Genomic DNA, 20,057 nt, shown 5'->3' on the forward strand with positions numbered 1-20,057 from the left:
AAGAGATTAGAATAACTCGAAACAATCTTGATTGAAGGGGGAAAAACTACATGGGCCAGACACTAAGGAAAGTATATATGACCCCCAAAATATCAATCCAAGCTTATTTGAAATTTGGCCATTTATTTTCCTGTGTTACCCAAGAGATGCTGAGCGAGAAGTGCAGGGGATGCAAGAGGTTCTGCCCTCCCAGAAGATGGGAAAAGCTGGTGAGGAGGAAAGGGGAGCAAGTTCACTTCTTTTTGAAGACTGATACTCGACTCCAGCCTTAAGCTGTTCTGCAAAACTAAACCAGGTCAAAAAAAGATTTACAATGGAAACACCGATCATCTTTATTGTAATGGCAACAGTAGTTTCATTATAGTAAAGAATGTTAGAGAACTTAAGTTTTTATAAGCCAAGGTAATTTACCAGCCTCAATAAAATCCATGGCTATGAATCACACAAGACAATCACTTGGCTGTTATATTAATGTTCCATTCTGTGGTATAGGCTCCACACTGTGCTCAGTATCTTCAGGCTCCCTCTGCCATTCAGCCAAGCGTCCTTCCTGGTCATATTAGTGTATCACATCTAAGAACTCTCTGAAGTCCAAACAGGATTAAAGATCCGGTAGCAAATGCACCAGAAATCCCGCTAGTTAGCTGCCTTATGTTACCTTCAAGAGGCTGGTTACAAAATAGGTACTTCAGTGACATAAAGAGAGATGCAAAGCTTGTCAGCTGTAAGGTAACTGTGAGCAACATACAAAAGCACAAAGGGTCTAAGGAAAAAAAAAAAAGAAAGAAAAATGGTAGGTCCAGTTTTTAGTATTTCCACCAACAAACATGGCAGCAATCTCTGCATCGAAGTTTGAAAACCAAGGCTTGTGTATTTCAATTAAGTTTAAAAAAGGATATGGCTGCTTTGATAAAAACACATTAAAATGCCACTACGCGCACCTCAAGTATCTCGCATTTAGAGGGACATCCTGCTTTTGTTGTAAAACTATAGCCCTGCTACACTGTTTTCAACCTTCATTTCCTCTCAGCTTCATCCTTTAATGTTGTTTCCTACTCCATACTTCTTAGGCTTAGGGAACAGAATGACGACCAACAGAGGCAGATGTGTCAGTGTGGGAGCAGAACGAGTAAGTCCTCCCATACTGCAGGATGGGAGGATAAAGAAATGGAAGTGGTACTGGGGTACTGTTCACTATCAGTGGAAGTCTACCGTCCAACACTGTTGCTGGAGAGGCTTAGACATGATTACACAGCCTTTCTGAGGACAGATGGAGGGAGAGAAGAGAAGCACTTAAGCGTGACTCATGGGATCCGAGACTGACCAGAGCATTACAGGAATCCTTTGCTTCACATTTATAAAAGGACATCCCTCACCCCAAAAGGCAAAAAAAGAAAGGAACCTACTTCTATGCTGTACATCATTTCTTTAAAGTTCCAAGGGGAAAAAAAAATAATTCCACACTGTCAAACAGTAACCAGAGCTTTAAAACTTGTTTTCAATTTCTCTTCCCTATTCTGCCCATCTACAGCCAACCTTGGAAGAAGTAAAACAGAATTAATGGACGTGAGCAGCTTCTAGGTTGTGTGACTGAAATAGCCTAGAATGAACTGAGATTTGCGTAAGCAGAATAGTATCCTATCCAAGAAAGATGAAAGATCTTGCATCCTAACTGGAGGATTTTTCTAGATAAAAGATAGTGGACGCCCTACAAGTCTCTTGATTGCTTTCCATTTAAAAGTTGCATGAATCCAAGAAACACAGGCTTCCTCCCCATGTTTCCTCTTCTGCAGTTTATATATATATATAATATTTCTTTTTTCTGAGAGAAGGTACTTCTATTGAGAAAAAGTCTATTAAAGCATGGTTGTTTTTCTCTTTTTTAAACCACGTATTCAGATACAGAATAATAGTTTTGAAGAACTCTTACCAGCAGTGGGAAATCTATTCTACTCAATGATTCTTAAGTGTGGTTTCCATGTATCAGTCCCAAACCTTATTGCTTCACATCTGCAGTATCCCTTGAAAAAAATATAGATTTTAAATGGTCTGTTAATTTGTCTCAAATGGCTTTTGGATTTGGTGGGGGAGGGAGAACGGAATGGCCAACAGAGAACAGTGACTTCAAAATATTACTGTATGAGGGTTTCCTCTTATTTAAAAAAGGATACACTGTATTAAACAGCTGAAAGTAAAGACAGCATTCAAAGCCCATGAGTCAAGCCACAGCCAAAACCGTGTTCTACCCCTAAGTATGTTTTCTTTTTCCTTTTTTCTCTTTTTTTTTTTTTTTTTTTTTAAACAAAGATTTCCTCAACTGCCATTTAATCTTCACCAGAGGGTGCTTCCTCTTCGGATCCCTCATCCCCTGACTTCTCTGGTGGAGGGCTGGCTGATTTTTTCTTTTCTGGAGGACTTTCAGGCTCTTCATCCTCTTCTTTGGGGGATGGGGTCTTTTCTTTTGTTGTCTTGGAAGCTGTGGGGCGGCCTGCCTTCCCTTTGCCTTTCACTGGACTGGGAGTCACTGGAAAAAGAAAAAGCTTATACAAGTTATTATTAGCTACCAAAACAAGAGAGCAACATGCCTTTATACAAACAGAATTTACAAGACACCGCAGTAGCAGGTTCCACTTTGCTTTGACTGCACCATGCATAGAGTTATACTCATTCCATCATACTGAAGTCAAACTGAATGAGGACTGCTAGCTCGTCCACCCCAAGAACATCTTCATGACCAAGAGTCCCAAACAAAGCCACAAATTACATTAACTGGTCACAAGATGCAGGATAATGTATGACTGCAACATAGCAGTAGGTGCTCGCAATCAACACATGTTTTGTCAATGATACAAAAACACTAATTCTATCTCTTTATTAAGTAAGAATTAAAGACACATTATCATTTCACTGTGTTATTTTCAATCACAGTAAGTCACTTCTTACAAGAAACAGCCTGTCAACATTATACTGTAATATTTTTTGGGGCCTACTGGCCCCAAAACTTCAGCTCAGTCTACAATAGCAGAAAAATAAGTACTAATCTCTACATTAAACTGCATAGCTCTGCAAGGACTCACCTGTAGCCTTTAGCCTGGGCTTTGGCATCTTCTTTTCTTTCCTCTCTGGCTTGGATTTCTTGGAGGCCTTTTTATTTTTCTTTTTTGAACTGCCATAATCACTATCATCATCATCTTCCATGAGAAAATCTTCATCACTTCCTGAATCTTTTGAAACAATAACAAAATTAAGTTCTTGAAGACAAGGAGAAGAAGCAAAAGAAAAAAAGCTAAACAGAGAAGTCAGAAAACTAAAGATGCTGTGACCTCCCCTTCCTGCCTGCTCTCCTAAGGAAACATGGCAGAAGATTTCACAGCAGTAGGGATAAAGTCTTTGTATGACAGAATGGGTGGCCTTTTTCAGAACCTTGAAATATGTTCCATATCCCAAGGAATCCATTCCAAAATGGATTTGTGATGATAATCTTACTGCTTTCTGAGATTACACTTGCATCCACTATTTCAAAAGTTTTACCTATATCTGGTACTACTGTCCATATGACAAGGGCTTAAACTTTTAATGACATTTGTCAGTACAATCCCATTTACTCACTCTCTTGAAACTGTGCCTCATCATCCTCTTGTTCTTCCTCCTCGCTACCCACGTCATCCATAAGCATCTCTCGTTGTTTGGAAGCTGCTTTGGATGCTGCCTGTCTCTGTTGACGAACGTTTTTGTGGTCTTCTTTCTCGTCCTCACTGTCCTCTGCAGCACAAAGCCATCGTGTTATAATGAAGACAGAAAATACTGAGCTGCACATCTTCATCAGGCAGTGAGTGGGCAAGACAAAAATCTACTTTATAGAATGTGTGTAGTGAGTAAATGCATATGCAGTACAGAACTACTGCAATGCAATACAGGGAATGAATACAACAGCCCATATTCATATTTGTTGAATGCTGAACTCTCTCAAAAAATTAGAATTATTACTGCAGTTGTTTCTTTACCTGCAGGCCTTTTCCTGGATTTAGAGGCTCTCTTATTCTTATCTGGTTTGGCTTTCTTTCCTTTTTTGCTTTTTTGAGAACTCTCATAGTCACTGTCAGCTTTGCCATCATCTGCTCCTAAGTCATCATCTTCACTGCCAAAATCTTCATCTGGAAGGAAAAAGTGAGAATATTAAGCTTCTCCCATGACCGTGGAACAGATGAGAATCCTGGGGAGGAGATGAACATCTATCTTTCTGCCTGTGAGGACAATTTATAGCACGTCACATTACACAAAACACCTGCTGCCCCCAGCCAGGGCTGGAGGCAACAAGCAGCAGAGGCAGCATCCAGCTTAAGATAAACGTGTTAAAGAAGTGCATGCTTCTCCAAACAGAAGAATTCCTTGTGTGTGTGTAAGATTTTATTCTTGTAATATTCTTACAGATTGGTCTTTATTTTGAAGATAACATTGTCAGTGCAGTATGGTTAGTTACCTGCTGAGTGCGAATCATCTTTCTTAGTCTTCACATCTTTTTCCTCTGAATCCTCACTGAAAAGGAGGGAAAGATTGCTTAACCCCTGTTTCAGTCATTTGCTATATGGAAAATAACAATTTTCAGAGAGCAGATTGACTTCTAGGTCAGGAATACCCACTGTTCTTGAACATTACCACATTATACTTCAGCATTATTCAGAAGCATATGTAGCTATGGTTGGAAAGAAAGTTCAAACTCTGTATCACACAGTGCCAAGGAAATCAACCAGCAAATAAGGATAAGATAACCCATGCATTCTTCTCCAGACTACTAATAATCCAGATGTCTTCCATTTTACAGTTAGGATTTTGAAGTTATGTATGCTAATACATGGTTGAGTCTATTAGAAGTAATAGTTTTATTCTGACTATATGTTTAGTACCATCCCTTGTCTTTATCTAATTGTTTTGTTTGGAAACCTTCACTCTGTCTAACCAGTTAACTAGAACATATTTGAGTCTGCAAGCTCCCAGTCTGATCTCTGACAGGCATTCACCATCCCTTACAGTGGTTTCAGTCCTTATTAGAGACTGTCCCATCAAGTAGGTACTACTACTTCTGCCTTATCCAAATCCCTATCACTTGTCAGTTTTACTGTCCAGGTTTGGCAGCTGGAGCTAACACACACCATTTCTCAAGAACATCCATAGTTTAGATAACATAATACACTGCAGTCCCTCAGGCCCGTTTGATTTCAGTCTTACAGACAACCATGGACTTCAAATCAATACATGCATTTGTTTCACATCCAGACTCTGTGCAATGCTCATAACACAAATAGAAGAGTTCTTACATACTTAAGTATCACCTTAGTTAATAGGACATTGTGGTCAACTATTTAGTTTCTCTGGGAGTTCCCTAGCCCAGTTTCTTTATATAACATCTTATCTACTCAAATCTCTATTTCAGGTGGTATCTGGAAGTTTGACCTCTAGAATTTCTTTAAGCATTGCATGAGCAGAACAAACACACTGGTCTAAGCAAACCGTGGCAATCTGCCAAGCAACAGATGAAAACTGTGTTTAGCCACAATTAATGTAGGCAGATACCCTAAGTACTTAAATAACATCACTTCTGCATTAAACTTTTACCCCTCATTCGCATCAAAACAGCGCAACACAAGTTAAGAGCAACAGCAGGAAATGATTGCTTGGCTTTTCTTCCCTGAAACCATTTCAAGATACGAAAACATGAAGTTCACATCTTTGGGAAAATTAAAAAGCCATGGTGAAAACTGCCTTGTCCTCTCAGTTTATTATAGTAAGTATAAATGTTCCCTCATGCCTACATTCAGCTTCTACCTTATAGCACAGGAACATTAAGGGAGAGAGAGAGATGGAGAGAAACATCTTGAGCATACCTTGTGGTAAGTTATCTATATTCCACCAAACAATGCAAGACAGTTAAGAGATAACCAGCTGGCAGAATCTCCGTCCCTGAAAGCAGTCAATTGATTTAATAGGTCTCTTTTTATCACGTTTCTTACAGCAACCATTTGGTGATCACAGCTATTGTAAATGCAAGATACCCTCACTCTACAGGAAGGACTTCCACCGTTAGCAGGGAATCACTTCGAACTCAGACATTCCACATTGCCACAGCAATTCAGTTATCAAAACAAGTTACTTAGTTTCTGAATCAGAAAAAATAGGAAGTGAAAAAAAACAAAGAGCTGCAAAATTAACAAACGGCCCCTACTACTACAGTCCCTGTACCTGCCCTATTTAATCTTCAACCACATAATGTTCTGAGAATACCAAAAGAACACAGAGAATGAAAGGCACCTAGCCACTAACTTACCTGGAGATAATTGCACCAGCTGCCAATCTTTGTAACTCATACCAAGTTCCTTGCCATTCCAATTGTATAGCTCTGGAAGGCTATTTTAATGCCAAAGCACTAGTGACAAGTACTTTACGCATGATTTCCCTGCCAACTTCAATAAAAAAGAACCACCTCCATGTCCAAGCTGGTTATGAAAGCTTTGTGATCAAGAGCTCTGTATCTTACATCGTACGCTTTGAATTCCACTTACAATCATTCCTCTTAGAAGATACAGCTCCCCACACACAGGACAAGGTTTGGAGACATGTTCTTAACAGATGAAGTGCTTCTTTTACCTGTCTTCCTGAGAATTCTTCCCAGATCGCCTCTTATTTTTAGCCTCCCGGGGAGATGAGCGGATTTTCTTGGATGGGGGACCTGAATCTCTCCCATAATCTTCATCTAGATGGGAAAGTACAAAATGGCTTTGAATCAAACTCTTACTTCCCAGCAAACTGACTTTTAACTCCACAGCAAAATGACTTCCTCAGCCACCTGAAACTGCCCATTTCAAACACATACAAAGTAGCTCTTAAAGAAAAAAGGTAAAAACCACAAAGCTACAAAGAAGTCTTTACAGAAGTGAAGTCCTGCCTTCAACTACTGATTTACCTTTTCCTCTGCCAACAGCACAATAACAGCACTGAACACAGCCAAACCTGAAACAGAAGTGTCAGGAAACACACAAAATGCTTCACAAGAAAAAAGGGTTATCTTAACTTTACAGCTCCTTAGGAAGATGAATCGTAAAGGAAACCTACTGGAGGTTAACATTCATTCATATCTTTGTATGCTTTTAACAGCAACAACTTTATTTACTGTCCTATGATGGAGACAGATCATTACACAATACCTTACACAATACAGCCAGGCGTATTTGTTTCCAATAATTATCAGTGTAACCACCCTTAGGAAACAGTAGCAGTGCATCTATTTTCTAAGAACACAAAACATATTCCATCTGGCTTCCAGAAATACTTCATTAATCGTGACAGAATATGCAAAGATTTTTTTTACTTAGGTGCAATTCACAACTATGCCCAGCGTTATGGAATTAACTGAAGTCCACTAAATTAAATTGGAAACACATTTAACTATAGGAAAAAACGGGTATTTTTTTGCCACAGAACATAATACAGACCAAGGAAGATGGTTGCTGCCAACAGCCTGAAGGCACTACAACAATACAAGCGTTAAATAACAAGATTTCTATCACCATTGTTTGTTTAACACAAAACATATGAGAACCATTATATTTTCAAATGCTCATTAACAGTTCAGAGACTGCAGAGTAGAAACTCCCCAGAATTTAGGTTAGAGATGTGACTAGAAGCAACGTAATTAATATGCAAAGCCATGTAGCCCCAGGATATTATATTGTATAGAACAAAGTCATTTACCAGCATCATCTGATTCCTGAAACTGGGAGTAATCGACCACCTTCCTGTTCCTGTTAAAAAGGGAGGGGGGAAAAATAGTAAGTCAGCAGTTCACAATCTCAGAGGTACAAAAGCTTTATTTAAGTCACAAGAAAATGCCACGCTCTTATTTCCAGTGCAGGGTTTGTAGACCAAAAAACATCCCGAGACCTACACAAATAAGCCGCCCATAGCTCTGCAGTCACAGCAGAAAACATGAAATATTTGAGCATTTTTCTAAGGCTGAATTATAAGCCACAGAATTCAAAGGTGCTTTTTGATAAGCAGCGCTCCCTTATGGCGCATGATTGCTGTGACAAGAAGCCACCAAAGCCCGTGTCATGCAGTCCTTTCATTATTAAATCCACACACATCATTACAGCTGTAGTTGTAAAAGCACTTTTTAGAGGCAGAGTTCACATCCAAAGATTAAAGATGCATCTGAAGAAGGCACCAATGTGATATCTCTGAAGGCAGAGCTCCCACTAACACTCAAAGCTGTGATGTTTAAGAGTAGGATTCTGGATTAAGAACAAAAAACAAACACAAGCAAAGGAATGCTGGCAACTTATCAAATATATTTTAGATATTAAAAGCTCTTCTTAGGAAGGGAGGCTTGCTGAAATAAGCCTAAGTTTTCAGCAGGTGCCAGCACACAGGTGAGGCAGCAACAAACACCACTTGTAACGCTCCACTGCATATAAAGCCTCTCTGCTTTTGATTGCAGTGCTACAGTTGTGGGTTTCCTGCAGTCAATGAAACCTTCTGAGCAAAGTTACTGGAATGCTTTTCAGAATGACTTGAAAAGGGGTTGATGTCTCCTTGTGCACTGCAAGAAGGTTTGTCACATGGAAAATGAACTAAAAAAAAAATCACTCCATTATTTGCATTTTTACTCTTGAAGTAAAATCTTGACGTTATACTTCTAGTAACGGTTTAAAAACCATTCATTTCTGTCAATTAACTCTCACAACTGATTAAAGAATGATTTGGGAGAAGTGCACTAAAATCTTCTCAGAGCTCGTAATAGCACAAATTAGCTGTTTGCTTGCTGCTCCTCACAGCTCCACATACTCATGCTTTTGCTTTCATACCTTCTCCTTGAGAAGTTCCTGTTCCCATGTGTTCTCTTTCTACAGCACCTGCACTTCACTGCTGCCTTTTGGCTGCCTTGTCAATCAGTTACTCTGACACTCTAATTAATATGTATGACAGCCCTAACAATGGTTAAAGCTGTTCCCAAATGGAACATGAGCAAAGGCTGTGCGTGCATTTTACCCCACCTGCACCTTCTCTGCTCTCTAACCAGCTGCAAGTCATGCAGTAACAAGGCATCCTTAGCACAGCAAACACAACAAGACAGACAAAATTAGGCAACTACAGAAGTAAAGGCCACCAAGGCCCCACTTGCCAACAAAATCTGTTTCTCTGACTGACTTTGGACTAATGGTGAGAGATGAAGCCATCTGACTCCATCAGTGACCTGGGGACCAACACAAACCCCTCTAGCACACAAAGCACCTTGCCCTTCACCCTGCCCTTCTCCTAAGCTGCAAGCAGGACTGCTGGATTTCATGTTCACTTGCCAGAACTGCACTTTGGTTAATGTCACATTTGGTTGATAAGACTGCCCAGCTGAATATCCCAAGAGTCAGTGCTGTGTTCTGGCTGTTGATCTATCTGAAACCCATTGTAAGCACTCCTCCTGTACCTCTATTTGTGACCTACAGCAGAGCAGCAGCCTTCCAACAGAGGAAGCAGCATAATTACTTTATTTCAAGCCTACACAAAGCCTCTTAGTGCTCCAACAACAATAAAAACCAAACCAACACAGCTAACAAAAGAAAGCAAGACCAATCATCAGATTTCTACAGGTTGAATCCCATCCAAGCTTCAGGGTAAGCATGAGTACAAAGTACAACAGCAATGCACTACAGCACAGCCCACTGCCTGGCAGCCCTAACAGTACAATTCCCATTTGGGAATACTATACCAGCAAGGTGTGCACCAGCCACCTCAACCTCCTGTTTCAACATGCAGTCCTATCATAGAATCATAGACTGGCCTAGGTTGAAAAGGACCACAATGATCATCTAGTCCTCCTGGAGACTCCTGCCCACATGCGGGAAGCCAAGTTTATTCTGGTTAAGCATATGAAGAATGATGAAGTGGCTAAGTGAGATGTTTGATTTGGTCTTAGTTTTAGGTATTATGCTTTTCTCAATAAATATAAACATGGAAAAGAAGGTAGAACTGCTGCATATTCAGTTCTAGCAGCTTTGTAATATCACTTATCACTCACCCCATTTATCCTCATATTTTTCTTCAGAACCACCAGCAGTAACTGCACGTTTGCAAAGACTGTATCTTCCACTGCACTGAATTGACATGAGATCCAGGAAGAGTAACAATAACCAAACCCATCAACGTGCAAGCAAACATAACAGTTTGAGACAGACTAGAAGACATCTGGGACAGATGTTGTTCAATTTGGTTTAAAACAGACCATGACATTTGAAGATAACTTCTTTGCTCACACAGCTTCATATTTAAAGTGTGTGTATGAGAACGAGCTGGGGGAGGAAAGGCACGGAGAGAGTCCTGAGAGCTGAAGTTTGTCATGGCAGCTGTCAGTTCTTCATTTCTGGAATAGAGATCAACTCACCCAGAAGCACAATGGCACATGACATTAAAAGCTCTGATGAAATCACTCGAGAACTCAGAACTGCACAGCAGAGTTCTGACAACTCATACTTGAAGGGTATCAGACTGAATCCAGTTCTTATATGATGAAAAACAACAGCAGTATTTAAAAGGGTCACTAAACACCTATAGAACTGAATACAGACTGTATAATAGCATCATATCTCCAGCTAACCCAGTCCCTTGAACAGCAGCGTTCTGAAGTTGCCATGTCAGCACACAAAACAATCATGAGTTAAAATACTTCTGTTTCTCTGAGGAAATGTTTAAATCCTTCCATATTTCCGTACACACACACACACACACACATATATATATACACACCACTGAAAAGCAAAGCTAAGAGCCTGAAGAAAGCTCATAGCAGCCTCACCTTGCAAGGAAGAGGAATGTTTAGGTGATACAACTATCAACAGAGATAACAACCTACTCTCCCATACAACTTGAGAAGTAAAATGAATGAGAGGTTAAGTGGTTTCCGATGGTTTTGTTTGAAACTACGGCATGTAATTAATATAACAACCCAACAAAGCTTCTGTGAAGAGGTACAGCCTGCCTTCATGCCCCACGCCTGGCACACGCAGGGTCGGTTTCACTTGCTGGTTCTCATTCCAGTGGGCAGAGCCGCCCTGCTTGGATGGCAACATGTTACCAGTAAATATGGCCACTAACAGCACCACTTCTGTACCTTCTTATAGACAGGCAGCACAAAAGATGGGTAGGAAATATTCTTAGGGGCACAACTGTAGTGAGACAAGACTCAACGAGCAGAAGGTCCCAGTTACAGAGCTCATAGTCTGGACTTAATGCGACTCCAAATGTCAGTAAGCCTGGGCACTGCTCATGGCACCTGCAGGTTTTCTAGTGATACAGGACTTAAAACTCAACAAAACAACTGAATGATTTACGTAGCAACACTTTTAGCAGCCCTGTGCCCATCCTTTTGAACTTAACTATAAGTGAGAAGATACTGAAACATCCTAAAGACAAACAAAAGACCCACAAGATACCAGAAGCCTGATCTGCAACAAGTGTTGCAAAGCACAAAATCAAGTCACCAGGAGCTTTACCTTGCTTCTTGTTTCTCACCACGCTGCAAGTGTTCAGAGCAATAAACTTGTCTTTTTTACCTATCTGGAAAGTATCTTGCTCATCTCTGGACATTGCCACACAAATCATTCAGATTAATTGCCACTGCCCAAGGCATTTTCTGCTATCCTATTTAAGTTATCCAGAATCCCATCACTTACATTTCACACTGTTCAGATGCAATACTGGCAACAAGACAATATTTAATTAATGCATTTAATTTCTTTCCTGCAACACTGCTGCCAACACAGGACTGGAAGTTGTTAATGAAGAAGAGCTAAGTATGTAAAGCTACAAAAAGCCTTGAAACACTGACAGACATCTATTCATAATTGACTTTAATCTCCAAACAAACCAACCAATCACTCTGGGATTTCAGTGCTTGCCCACACCTTTCCATTTTGCAATGCCTGCAGGAAAGAAGCAGCAGCAAGTGAAAGTGACCACTGTGCAGCAACAGGCGTGGGAGCTCTGATTGCAGGATATCATTAATTAGCCACATGAGGTAAAGGTTCACTAACTGTAGGTTCCTTTACTTTTCCACTATTTGCCTTCTTCTAACAATAGCGCAGATACCATCATTAGCCACCCAGGAGTTGTCTAGTTGCATAGAGAGTATTTGGCTCTGCATTAACAAGCATGAAACCTGTAAATACATGGGCTTTATTACTACTTAAATTAAAAGCAGTGCGATGGACTGGCCATGTTTTGTCCTGAGAGGGCTACGAAATACAGCTGGGTAGCAGATTGCTACACCTCTTGCTGGCACGTGCCACAGAGTGCTGCTAACTGCACGGTGGACTTCAGCACTGAGCTCTGCTCCACAGCACTGCCCGTCAGCTGCAAGTCAGGTTGAGTCTTGATCATACTGCATGATTTTATGGATTTTTTTTTCTTCTTGTTGTTTATGAAAGGTTTCTTGCAAAGGTTCCCTGATACCAGAAGCCTTAAAAACCGAGTTGTTAAACACACGCTTTCCTAACCTGCAGCAAAACTCCAGTGCTGGTAAGTAAAACAGCAGGAGAACGCATACCGAGCAGCACAGTCACATCAGCACTATTCCAAGACACAACATCAGACCACAAATCCATTTACCCCAACACCATGTCCTGCAAAAAGCCACAAACTGGTGCTGCAGGGCAAGGTGTTAACTCTGCTCACCGCCTCTCAGACTTGAGGCCATGCCTGGGAATGGAGCTCTGCTCCCTTTCCTTTTGCAGTCAGCCACGCACTGCTAACCAAACAGACAACCCAACCAACCAGCTGCAACAACAACTGCTTCATGGATCAGCATGACAAAAGTCCTGGTTTCATGCTGTATTCCTACTCTGTTTGTTGACTCTCACATATTAGGGATATGAAACATAAACGCAAACTTAGAGGTGTTACCTTTTATAAGTAGTTTATGGCCTACATTCACAGAATGGTTGGAGCTGGAGGGGACCTTTAAGGTGATCTAATTCCAGCCCTCCATATAAAATAACTCTTAGGACTGCCATACATTATATAATGATTACTCCAAAATAAAATACAGTTGGACCTGATGGCCTTTTCCAGCCTTAATGATTCTATGAAAACAAATGAGGTTATCCCATCTCTTAGATCAGGCTTAACACGAGACAAAAGGCACAGCAATCATTACTTAAAGCACCCTTGAGACCGCAAAAACGAACACATCAGAGCAGCCAAAGAACACACGCACGAGAGGAGACACCTTACCTCTTCAACAACGAGAGACAAGCAGAAAAACAACCCGCTCCCACCAACGCAAGGCGGCTTTCTAAAGCTCACATCGGATCCTTCGGAACCCAACGCTTCGCCCACCGCCGGCACAGCCGAGAGCCCGACCCGAGCAGCGCTGGTCCGGGCGGGGCGTGAGTTAAGCTCGCGTCTCCCGCGGGGGTGGCTCTTTGCGGCTCCGCCCCCACGAGCGCGGTTCTGCTCCGCTCCCCCGCACGGCCCCGCTCCCCTCCGCCGCCCCCCTCCCCTCCATGCTCTCCACTGCGTGGAAATGGCGCCTCGTTCCGCGGCCCCACGCGGGTCCGTGCAGCAGCTCCACGCAGCAAACGGCGCTCCCCGCCTCCTTCTTCTCCACATCCCCCCCCCCCATACACACACATACACCCCGTACCGAGGCCTATCTAACCCCTGCAATTACAAACGGATTAAAAACACCCGATCGCACACACGTCAAACACGAGGCTACGCGACTCAGCGGCCCACGCTGCACCCTCGCGGCCTCCCCGCCCCCTCCACTATTCACACACGGCCGGGCCCGGCCTCCCCCCTCTCCGCCCCGCCTGCCCCAGGCCCGGCCCCGCGCTCAGGGCCTACACCGACGGCCTACACACAGCAATAGGGCCGGGCCGTGAGGAGAGGCGGGAGCGCGGCCTCCGCTCCGCCAAGGACTCACCTGACAGGCCTGGACATTTTCCCCGGCGTTTCGGGCCCGGCCCGGGGGACACCTCCGGCAGACCGAGACGGACGGAAAGGAAAGAATAAAGCCCGCAAACGGCCGCTCGGTGCGGGCCTCGGAGCCGCCCGTTCCCCTCCCCGCAGAGCTGGGCCCAGCGCCTCAGGCCGCGCCTCTCCGCCCGCTCAGCCCCTTCAGGGCCGCAGCCTCCGGCCCGCGCCCGCCCGCGGGAGGGTCCACGTTCCCGTGTGTGGGCCTGGCGCCCCCCGGCCCGCTCAGCCCGCGGCTCCACCGAGTCCCCCCCGCAAAATGGTCGCGTTCGCACCGCTGAGAGGATGCGAGAGGGGGGCGGTGCGGCCTAAACCCGCTGGCACCGCCTCCCGCCCCTCTCATTGGTTGGAGGGGGAGAGAGGCCGCGTCTCATTGGTCAGTTCGAACCATCACGGCGGGAAGGCCCCGCCCACTCTCCCCGCGGGGAAGGGGGGTGAGGGCGCCCCGCATGCTCTGAGTCACAGAGCGGGCTGAGGAGCGACCGGCAGATTCGCCGCCGGTTCCGTCGCTCCGAGTGCCGCTCCCCGGTGCCGTTCCGCCCACATATCCTCACACCTCCGCCTCACACACCGAGCCTGAATTTTCACTTGGGTTCAAAAAACTGGGGGACAAGCGGGGCGCCATCGGCAGATTCGCCTCGCGGGGCCCGGCGTGCTGTTGGAGGGAAAAGGCGGGGAAGCGCCGCGCCGCCCCACAGAGCCTCCACACGGCGGGGCCTGCGCGGCCGCTCTCGGCTCTCGTCAATGAGGCCTTCGGTTCCACAGCACAACGCCCGGCTCTGCAGCTTAAGGCCCCGCGGTTAGAGCAGGGAAACGGCCTTTGTCATGTAAGTGTGCCCTTGGGCCGGGCCTGACGCTGAGGGCTCTACGGTGAGGGAACCGCAAACACACAGCCCTGAGGGGGCCTCGTGGTTAGAAAAGGAGCTGCTTTTTGTGGTGAAATAGGACGTAGCCACACTGCATCACAGGGATGGTGGGGTTGGAAGGGCCTCATGGCCGAGCCCTGTTAACGTGGCAGCTCCTGGAGCAGCTGTAGGTGTTTGGTTGTACACTGAATTGACTCAGTTCCTCAGACCCAGCTTTCACCTCATGGTAGGAGTCCTTGGGATCATCTAATTCCTTGTATGAGCTTCGTTTGTCCCCCTTTGCAATCATCCCTGATCGGTTCAGATGTGCCCCCAAGTCGATACTCATGAAAATCAAGCTGATCAGGAAAAGAAAGAGGGGCATTCAGAGCACATTGTGTGAGCTAATGAGCCAGAAGGAGCAAGGCCTATTAACCAACAGCCACATCAAGGGATTCTTTTCTTCCTCCTCTTAGCTGGATGTATTGGATTAAAACCCTCTATGACAGCCTCACAGATGTGAAAGTTTTGCGTGCTTATGTCCCACTTGTAGGTCAATAACACGACAATAATGAAGACAGCGAGATTTTCCAGAGAAAAAGGATCTAATCTGTTTTGCTGGCAACACGGGGCAGTCCACGCTGGATGCTTTATAACACCTCCCGTTCTTGGCAGCAAAACTGTTTCTGTTTTGATCTCACGAACCCATTTCTTAGGACTCTTGAGACAAGAAAACAACACCAGCAATGTCAAACTCTTTTATGTCAGACCTCTGCTATACTGCATTCATTTACAGCTTGAGAGGGTTTCTCCCTCTCAGCAGTTTCTTTGTATAAACATGATAATACTGCAGTGTTACAGTAAGGAGAACCCTGTTCTCAAATACTTCTGCATAACTACAAGCTGTTTTAAAACAAAAGCTCAATTTTGACCTCATTGATTATCATTCCAGTATACATTTCTATGTGGATCCACAGATTGCAGTCATCAACATATTAAATATGTAACTAAGTGTCTCTTTTGAGACCCGTGACCATAAATTTAAAGAGTTAAGCAACGAGAAACACGTGGAATGGAATGAAATAGGCATGGTTTGCCCGGAATCACGCAGAGTACGATGTCAAAGCAAGCACTGCAGGAAGGAGAAACCAAAGATCATTTTCAAAGCAGGTGGAACAGCAGAACAGAAATCGGGTAGAAGAAAATCTGAAAAGATCTTCCTTCGGCTTTTCCTTGTTCCTAAGAGGCACTTAGGGAAAATTCAGAGGCCCAGATACTATAAAGGCACTGGTATGTATCCAAGTGATGTACAGAAGAGATGCTTTCCTGCAAGATGCATGGCATGCTGGCAGGCCACAGAAACCACAGCTGTGCAGTTCCTGCTCAATTCCAAGCCTTTGTGGCTGCAGCAGTTGGTCCTGGGTAGGGACTTCCACTGCAAGCCTCATCCCCTTCACCTCTATGGGCAGCTCTAACTCCTGGCCTTTGCTCAAATAGAGCATAGACAGCAATCAGTAAATAACACACGAGTCTTTACAGCTTCATGACAGATCCTTCTAAAGATCAGACCCTTTTTCCCCGTATGCCTAAAAATATAAGGTTTTTTTTTCCTCTTTTCCCTGCCATGTCCATGTTTAGGAAGTAAAACACAACAAGACAGTTCCATTTTGCTCCTAACCACCCCTACACATTTCATGTGTTTCTCCAGTTAATCCGAAGGCACAGGGGAAGATATATTTAAGTGCTTATAAGGCTATATTTGGACCATAACATTAGGCCTAGGTTTTGTAGCCCTTCCTCACAGCTTATCTTTCTCAACCCCAGATAACAAAAGGCAATCAGTTCCTGTTCTTCCTCTGCATCCACAGACGATGGATGCTCTTAAGGGCAAGTTTTTCTGCCTTTTAATCTTTTGGCACACTGAGAGATGTAAACTAGGAGAGAAAACATCATTGAAGATCACTTCTTTAAATGCTAACCTCAGCACAGGCAGGACACAATTCTATGGCACAACAGGCTGATGAGAAGCACCCACAGTGCTGCATAACTGCAGCCTTCCAGACTGGCCTTCCTTATAACTCCTCCAAGATAACTCTAATGTGCTCTTACAGTTTGTGGTTGGCAAGAGCCATTCACAGCTAGGCACACCTGGGGGATACGCTAGGAAAAGCAGGCACAAAAAAAGCAGCTGGGGAGCAGATTTCTTCATTTCTTTTTGCCCTGCAAAGTCTTTGCTTGCCCCTTAAAGCACTGAACCAGCAGCGGGCTTCCAGCACCAATGCCTGCCACCAAAGTCACTGCACAGTAATGGTGGGAAGGTGATGCATCAGCCATTGCAAAGCTTTGTGAGATGGTAGGACACGGGGTGTGCTAAAAGTGAAAAGAACTGTTGTTCTGTCACACAAAGGAGTTTACAACCCATTCCTCATTCAGCTCCCAGTGTCCTAATAAAGCAGCAGCACAAGAGAACACATGGGATTGTGCTAGACAGAGGGTAAGAGTGAAGGAACAGAAGGCAACTGGGCAACACTGACAGCTCTGCAGTCAGCACACACGTGATTTAGGGCTGAGCTCCATCTCAAATCCACACCTTAAGGACATTGGATGACAGTGATGAGATGTGTTGGTCTCCAGCAACAGGCAGGCAGAGGCGTGAAGTTCCAGAGCACAGAATGAAGGGTTTGCTGTAATCCCACCCCAGGAACCCACGGGAGCAAAGAGAACGATTCAACTTCATGTGCATCCAATGAAGGTCACTGCAGCACTCCGGAATGGTTGCCTCTGTGGATCAGGTGCAGGTCTTGGGGAATAAAAGGTACCAAAGGTGCAACAGCATTAAAAATACACGTTCCACGTCCTTCACCCTGCATGACACAGGCTGTCATATAGGAGAAGATGAAGAAAAGTGCTCAATGTTTTAAAAGATGAATCCCAGCCATGTGCTTGAGCACACACTGCGCCGTGCTCCCACTGCTGCTGTGCTGGAAGAAAGAGGGCTCCTTTGCTCACTCCTTCCATTCCTCCCTCCAAGCCATTGCAGCAATGCTTATTGAGTATGAACGTACATTGAAGAGAGGACAGTTCATTATCTTTGAAACAGACTAAAAAGGGGGTAGAAAACAGAAGCAGATGGAGCAGTCAGTGCATCAGCAGCATGCCCAGCCAGGCGGGGACGTCTCTTTGATATTAATATAGTCCCCCCTCCAGGAAGAAGCAGAACTTCCATCACCAGTGGATGAGGACATCATCTTCTCAATCAGGACTCTGAAAGACAAACAGACGTGAATTTGGGCATTGGGACCACAGAGAAGAACAAAACTAAACAGAACAACAATAGAACCAAAGCAACAACTCCTGGTTGGATACAAAACTCCAGAGCTTTAAGGAACAGAGGATCGGCTTCCTGGGTACAAGCTGCTTGACCAAGGGCAGCAGAACTTCTGACCTCTCCGAATTCAGTTTCCCTTCAGGAGATTCACTTGCATGTTATTGCTGCTATCTGTTACTCACTGACAGCATCTCCCCTTACCTCGGCCAGTGCTGTCTGAAGGAGGGAATTAACTCTTGTAGCGTGCCCCAATTGCTGTTCCTACCTCATAGACTCATTAATGTTCTTGTTCTCCTTGACAGATGTTTCCACCCAACCAGAAAAGCCATTTTCTTTGCTGAAACGATCCACTTCTTCTCTTGTCACTGCCCACGGGGAAAGGTCACACTGGAAAACAGGAGTCAGCCAGGTGAGGCTCAGCCTTTCCATTCCCAAGCTGGGAGGGGAACTTCTACATTTATCTCATCTGAGATCCTGACACACCTCGGTGGTGTTCAAGGCCATGCTGGATGCAGCCTGGGCTGGTATTCAATGGGAGGTTGGTGGCCCTGCCTGTGCTCACCTTGTTGGCCAGCAGCAGGCACGGCACAGGGTTCCCATCCGGAAGCGTCAGCTTGCTGTCCAAGTCCTGCTTCCACTTCTGGCTGTTGCTGAAGGTGCTGACATTGGTGACATCAAACATGATGATGCAGGCTGATGCCTCCCTGTAGTACAGCCGGGTCATGGATGTGAAGCGTTCCTGCCCTTCAAAAGAAAAGACAAAAATCCCCACCCCAAAAAAGTTCCCATTTTTAAGACTTACTCAACCAAATAAGTGCCCACAGCAGGACTTTGCTTCCTCAGCTCCACTTAGGAAACAGAGGTGCACCATAATGTGAGCACAACAGGTGAGAAAGCATTTACGCAGCCCCCATCGAGCACTGTATGGGATGAGGGACTCTGCTTTCCCTTCCCAAATATCTTTTCAGGACCCTTTTATTTTTAATGCACTTCTCAGGACTGAAACCGAAATCTGCTTCTTTGCTGCAATCCCTTCCCTGCAAACTTCTCCTTCCTGTTTTCTCGATGAGGATCCAAAGCCCTCCCATCCCGACCTGCTCTGCATCCCAAAAGCCCTCCCATCCCAACGCATGGAGCTCAGGAATGGATCCTCATCCCAACCTGGATGCACTTTGGGGCTCTGTATGAACGTACCTGCAATGTCCCAGAGCTGAAGCCGCACCGTCTCCGACTCAGACCACTGAACCACCTTCAGGGCAAAGTCCACTGTGAACCCCCATAGGAAAAGAAACGCCGTTAGGGATTAAAGCATCAGAACCCCCCCACTCTTTACAGCTTCATTCGCATCCACGTTACACAAAGAACCACCCATCTCACCCCAAACCTCCTCCTTCCAAACTTGGTCCCCAACCCGCCCCCCAACCTTTCCAGACACCCCATCTCTGAGCACTGATCTCACACCTCAAAGCAAACAACGGGGGCTGCACGGGATGGAGCCTGGACGCCCACCCCCCCCGAACCCACAGCGCTGGGGACTCCATCCCAAACCCCCCCCCCTCCCCTTCCCCAATCGGGCTGCGCTCACCGCCCACAGTAGATTTGTAATGCCGGTTGAAGCTGTCGTTGGCGTAGCGCTGCACCAGCGATGTTTTACCCACCGTAGCATCCCCGACCACCAGCACTTTAAACATTCGGTCCCTCTGCCCCATCTTTCTCCCCCCTCCCACCCCTCCCTCCCTCCCTCCCCCCACCCTCGGGTGCAACGATCACGTGACGGTCAGGCGGAACGGCGCAGTTCCGGAGCTCGTCGGGGCGGGGAAAGATCGGAATAGAACGGAACGGCATGGAATAGAACGGCATGGAAC

The 20,057-nt window shown here is 45.0% G+C and overlaps 2 protein-coding genes across 2 annotated transcripts; both read right to left on the bottom strand.

Annotated features, from left to right (window-relative positions):
* Positions 1-316: 316 nt before the first annotated feature.
* Positions 317-14,146, bottom strand: NUCKS1 (nuclear casein kinase and cyclin dependent kinase substrate 1). The gene is made up of 8 exons (XM_072355882.1): positions 13,970-14,146; positions 7,747-7,796; positions 6,643-6,748; positions 4,481-4,536; positions 4,005-4,154; positions 3,610-3,762; positions 3,078-3,224; positions 317-2,524 (listed from the first exon to the last, which is right to left on the bottom strand). Exons 1-8 carry the CDS (start codon positions 13,984-13,986, stop codon positions 2,325-2,327), a joined length of 879 nt encoding a protein of 292 aa, XP_072211983.1. The 5' UTR covers positions 13,987-14,146; the 3' UTR covers positions 317-2,324.
* A 1,462-nt stretch (positions 14,147-15,608) lies between these two features.
* RAB29 (RAB29, member RAS oncogene family) lies at positions 15,609-19,935 on the bottom strand. Its single transcript, XM_072356291.1, has 5 exons — positions 19,778-19,935; positions 19,387-19,458; positions 18,755-18,936; positions 18,458-18,579; positions 15,609-18,128 (listed from the first exon to the last, which is right to left on the bottom strand). The coding sequence occupies exons 1-5, from the start codon at positions 19,899-19,901 to the stop codon at positions 18,011-18,013; spliced, it is 618 nt and encodes a 205-aa protein (XP_072212392.1). The 5' UTR covers positions 19,902-19,935; the 3' UTR covers positions 15,609-18,010.
* Between the last annotated feature and the right edge of the window lie 122 nt (positions 19,936-20,057).

The sequence above is a fragment of the Excalfactoria chinensis genome, chromosome 23 (assembly GCF_039878825.1).
Source record: "Excalfactoria chinensis isolate bCotChi1 chromosome 23, bCotChi1.hap2, whole genome shotgun sequence".
NCBI classification, from domain to species: Eukaryota; Metazoa; Chordata; class Aves; order Galliformes; family Phasianidae; genus Excalfactoria; species Excalfactoria chinensis.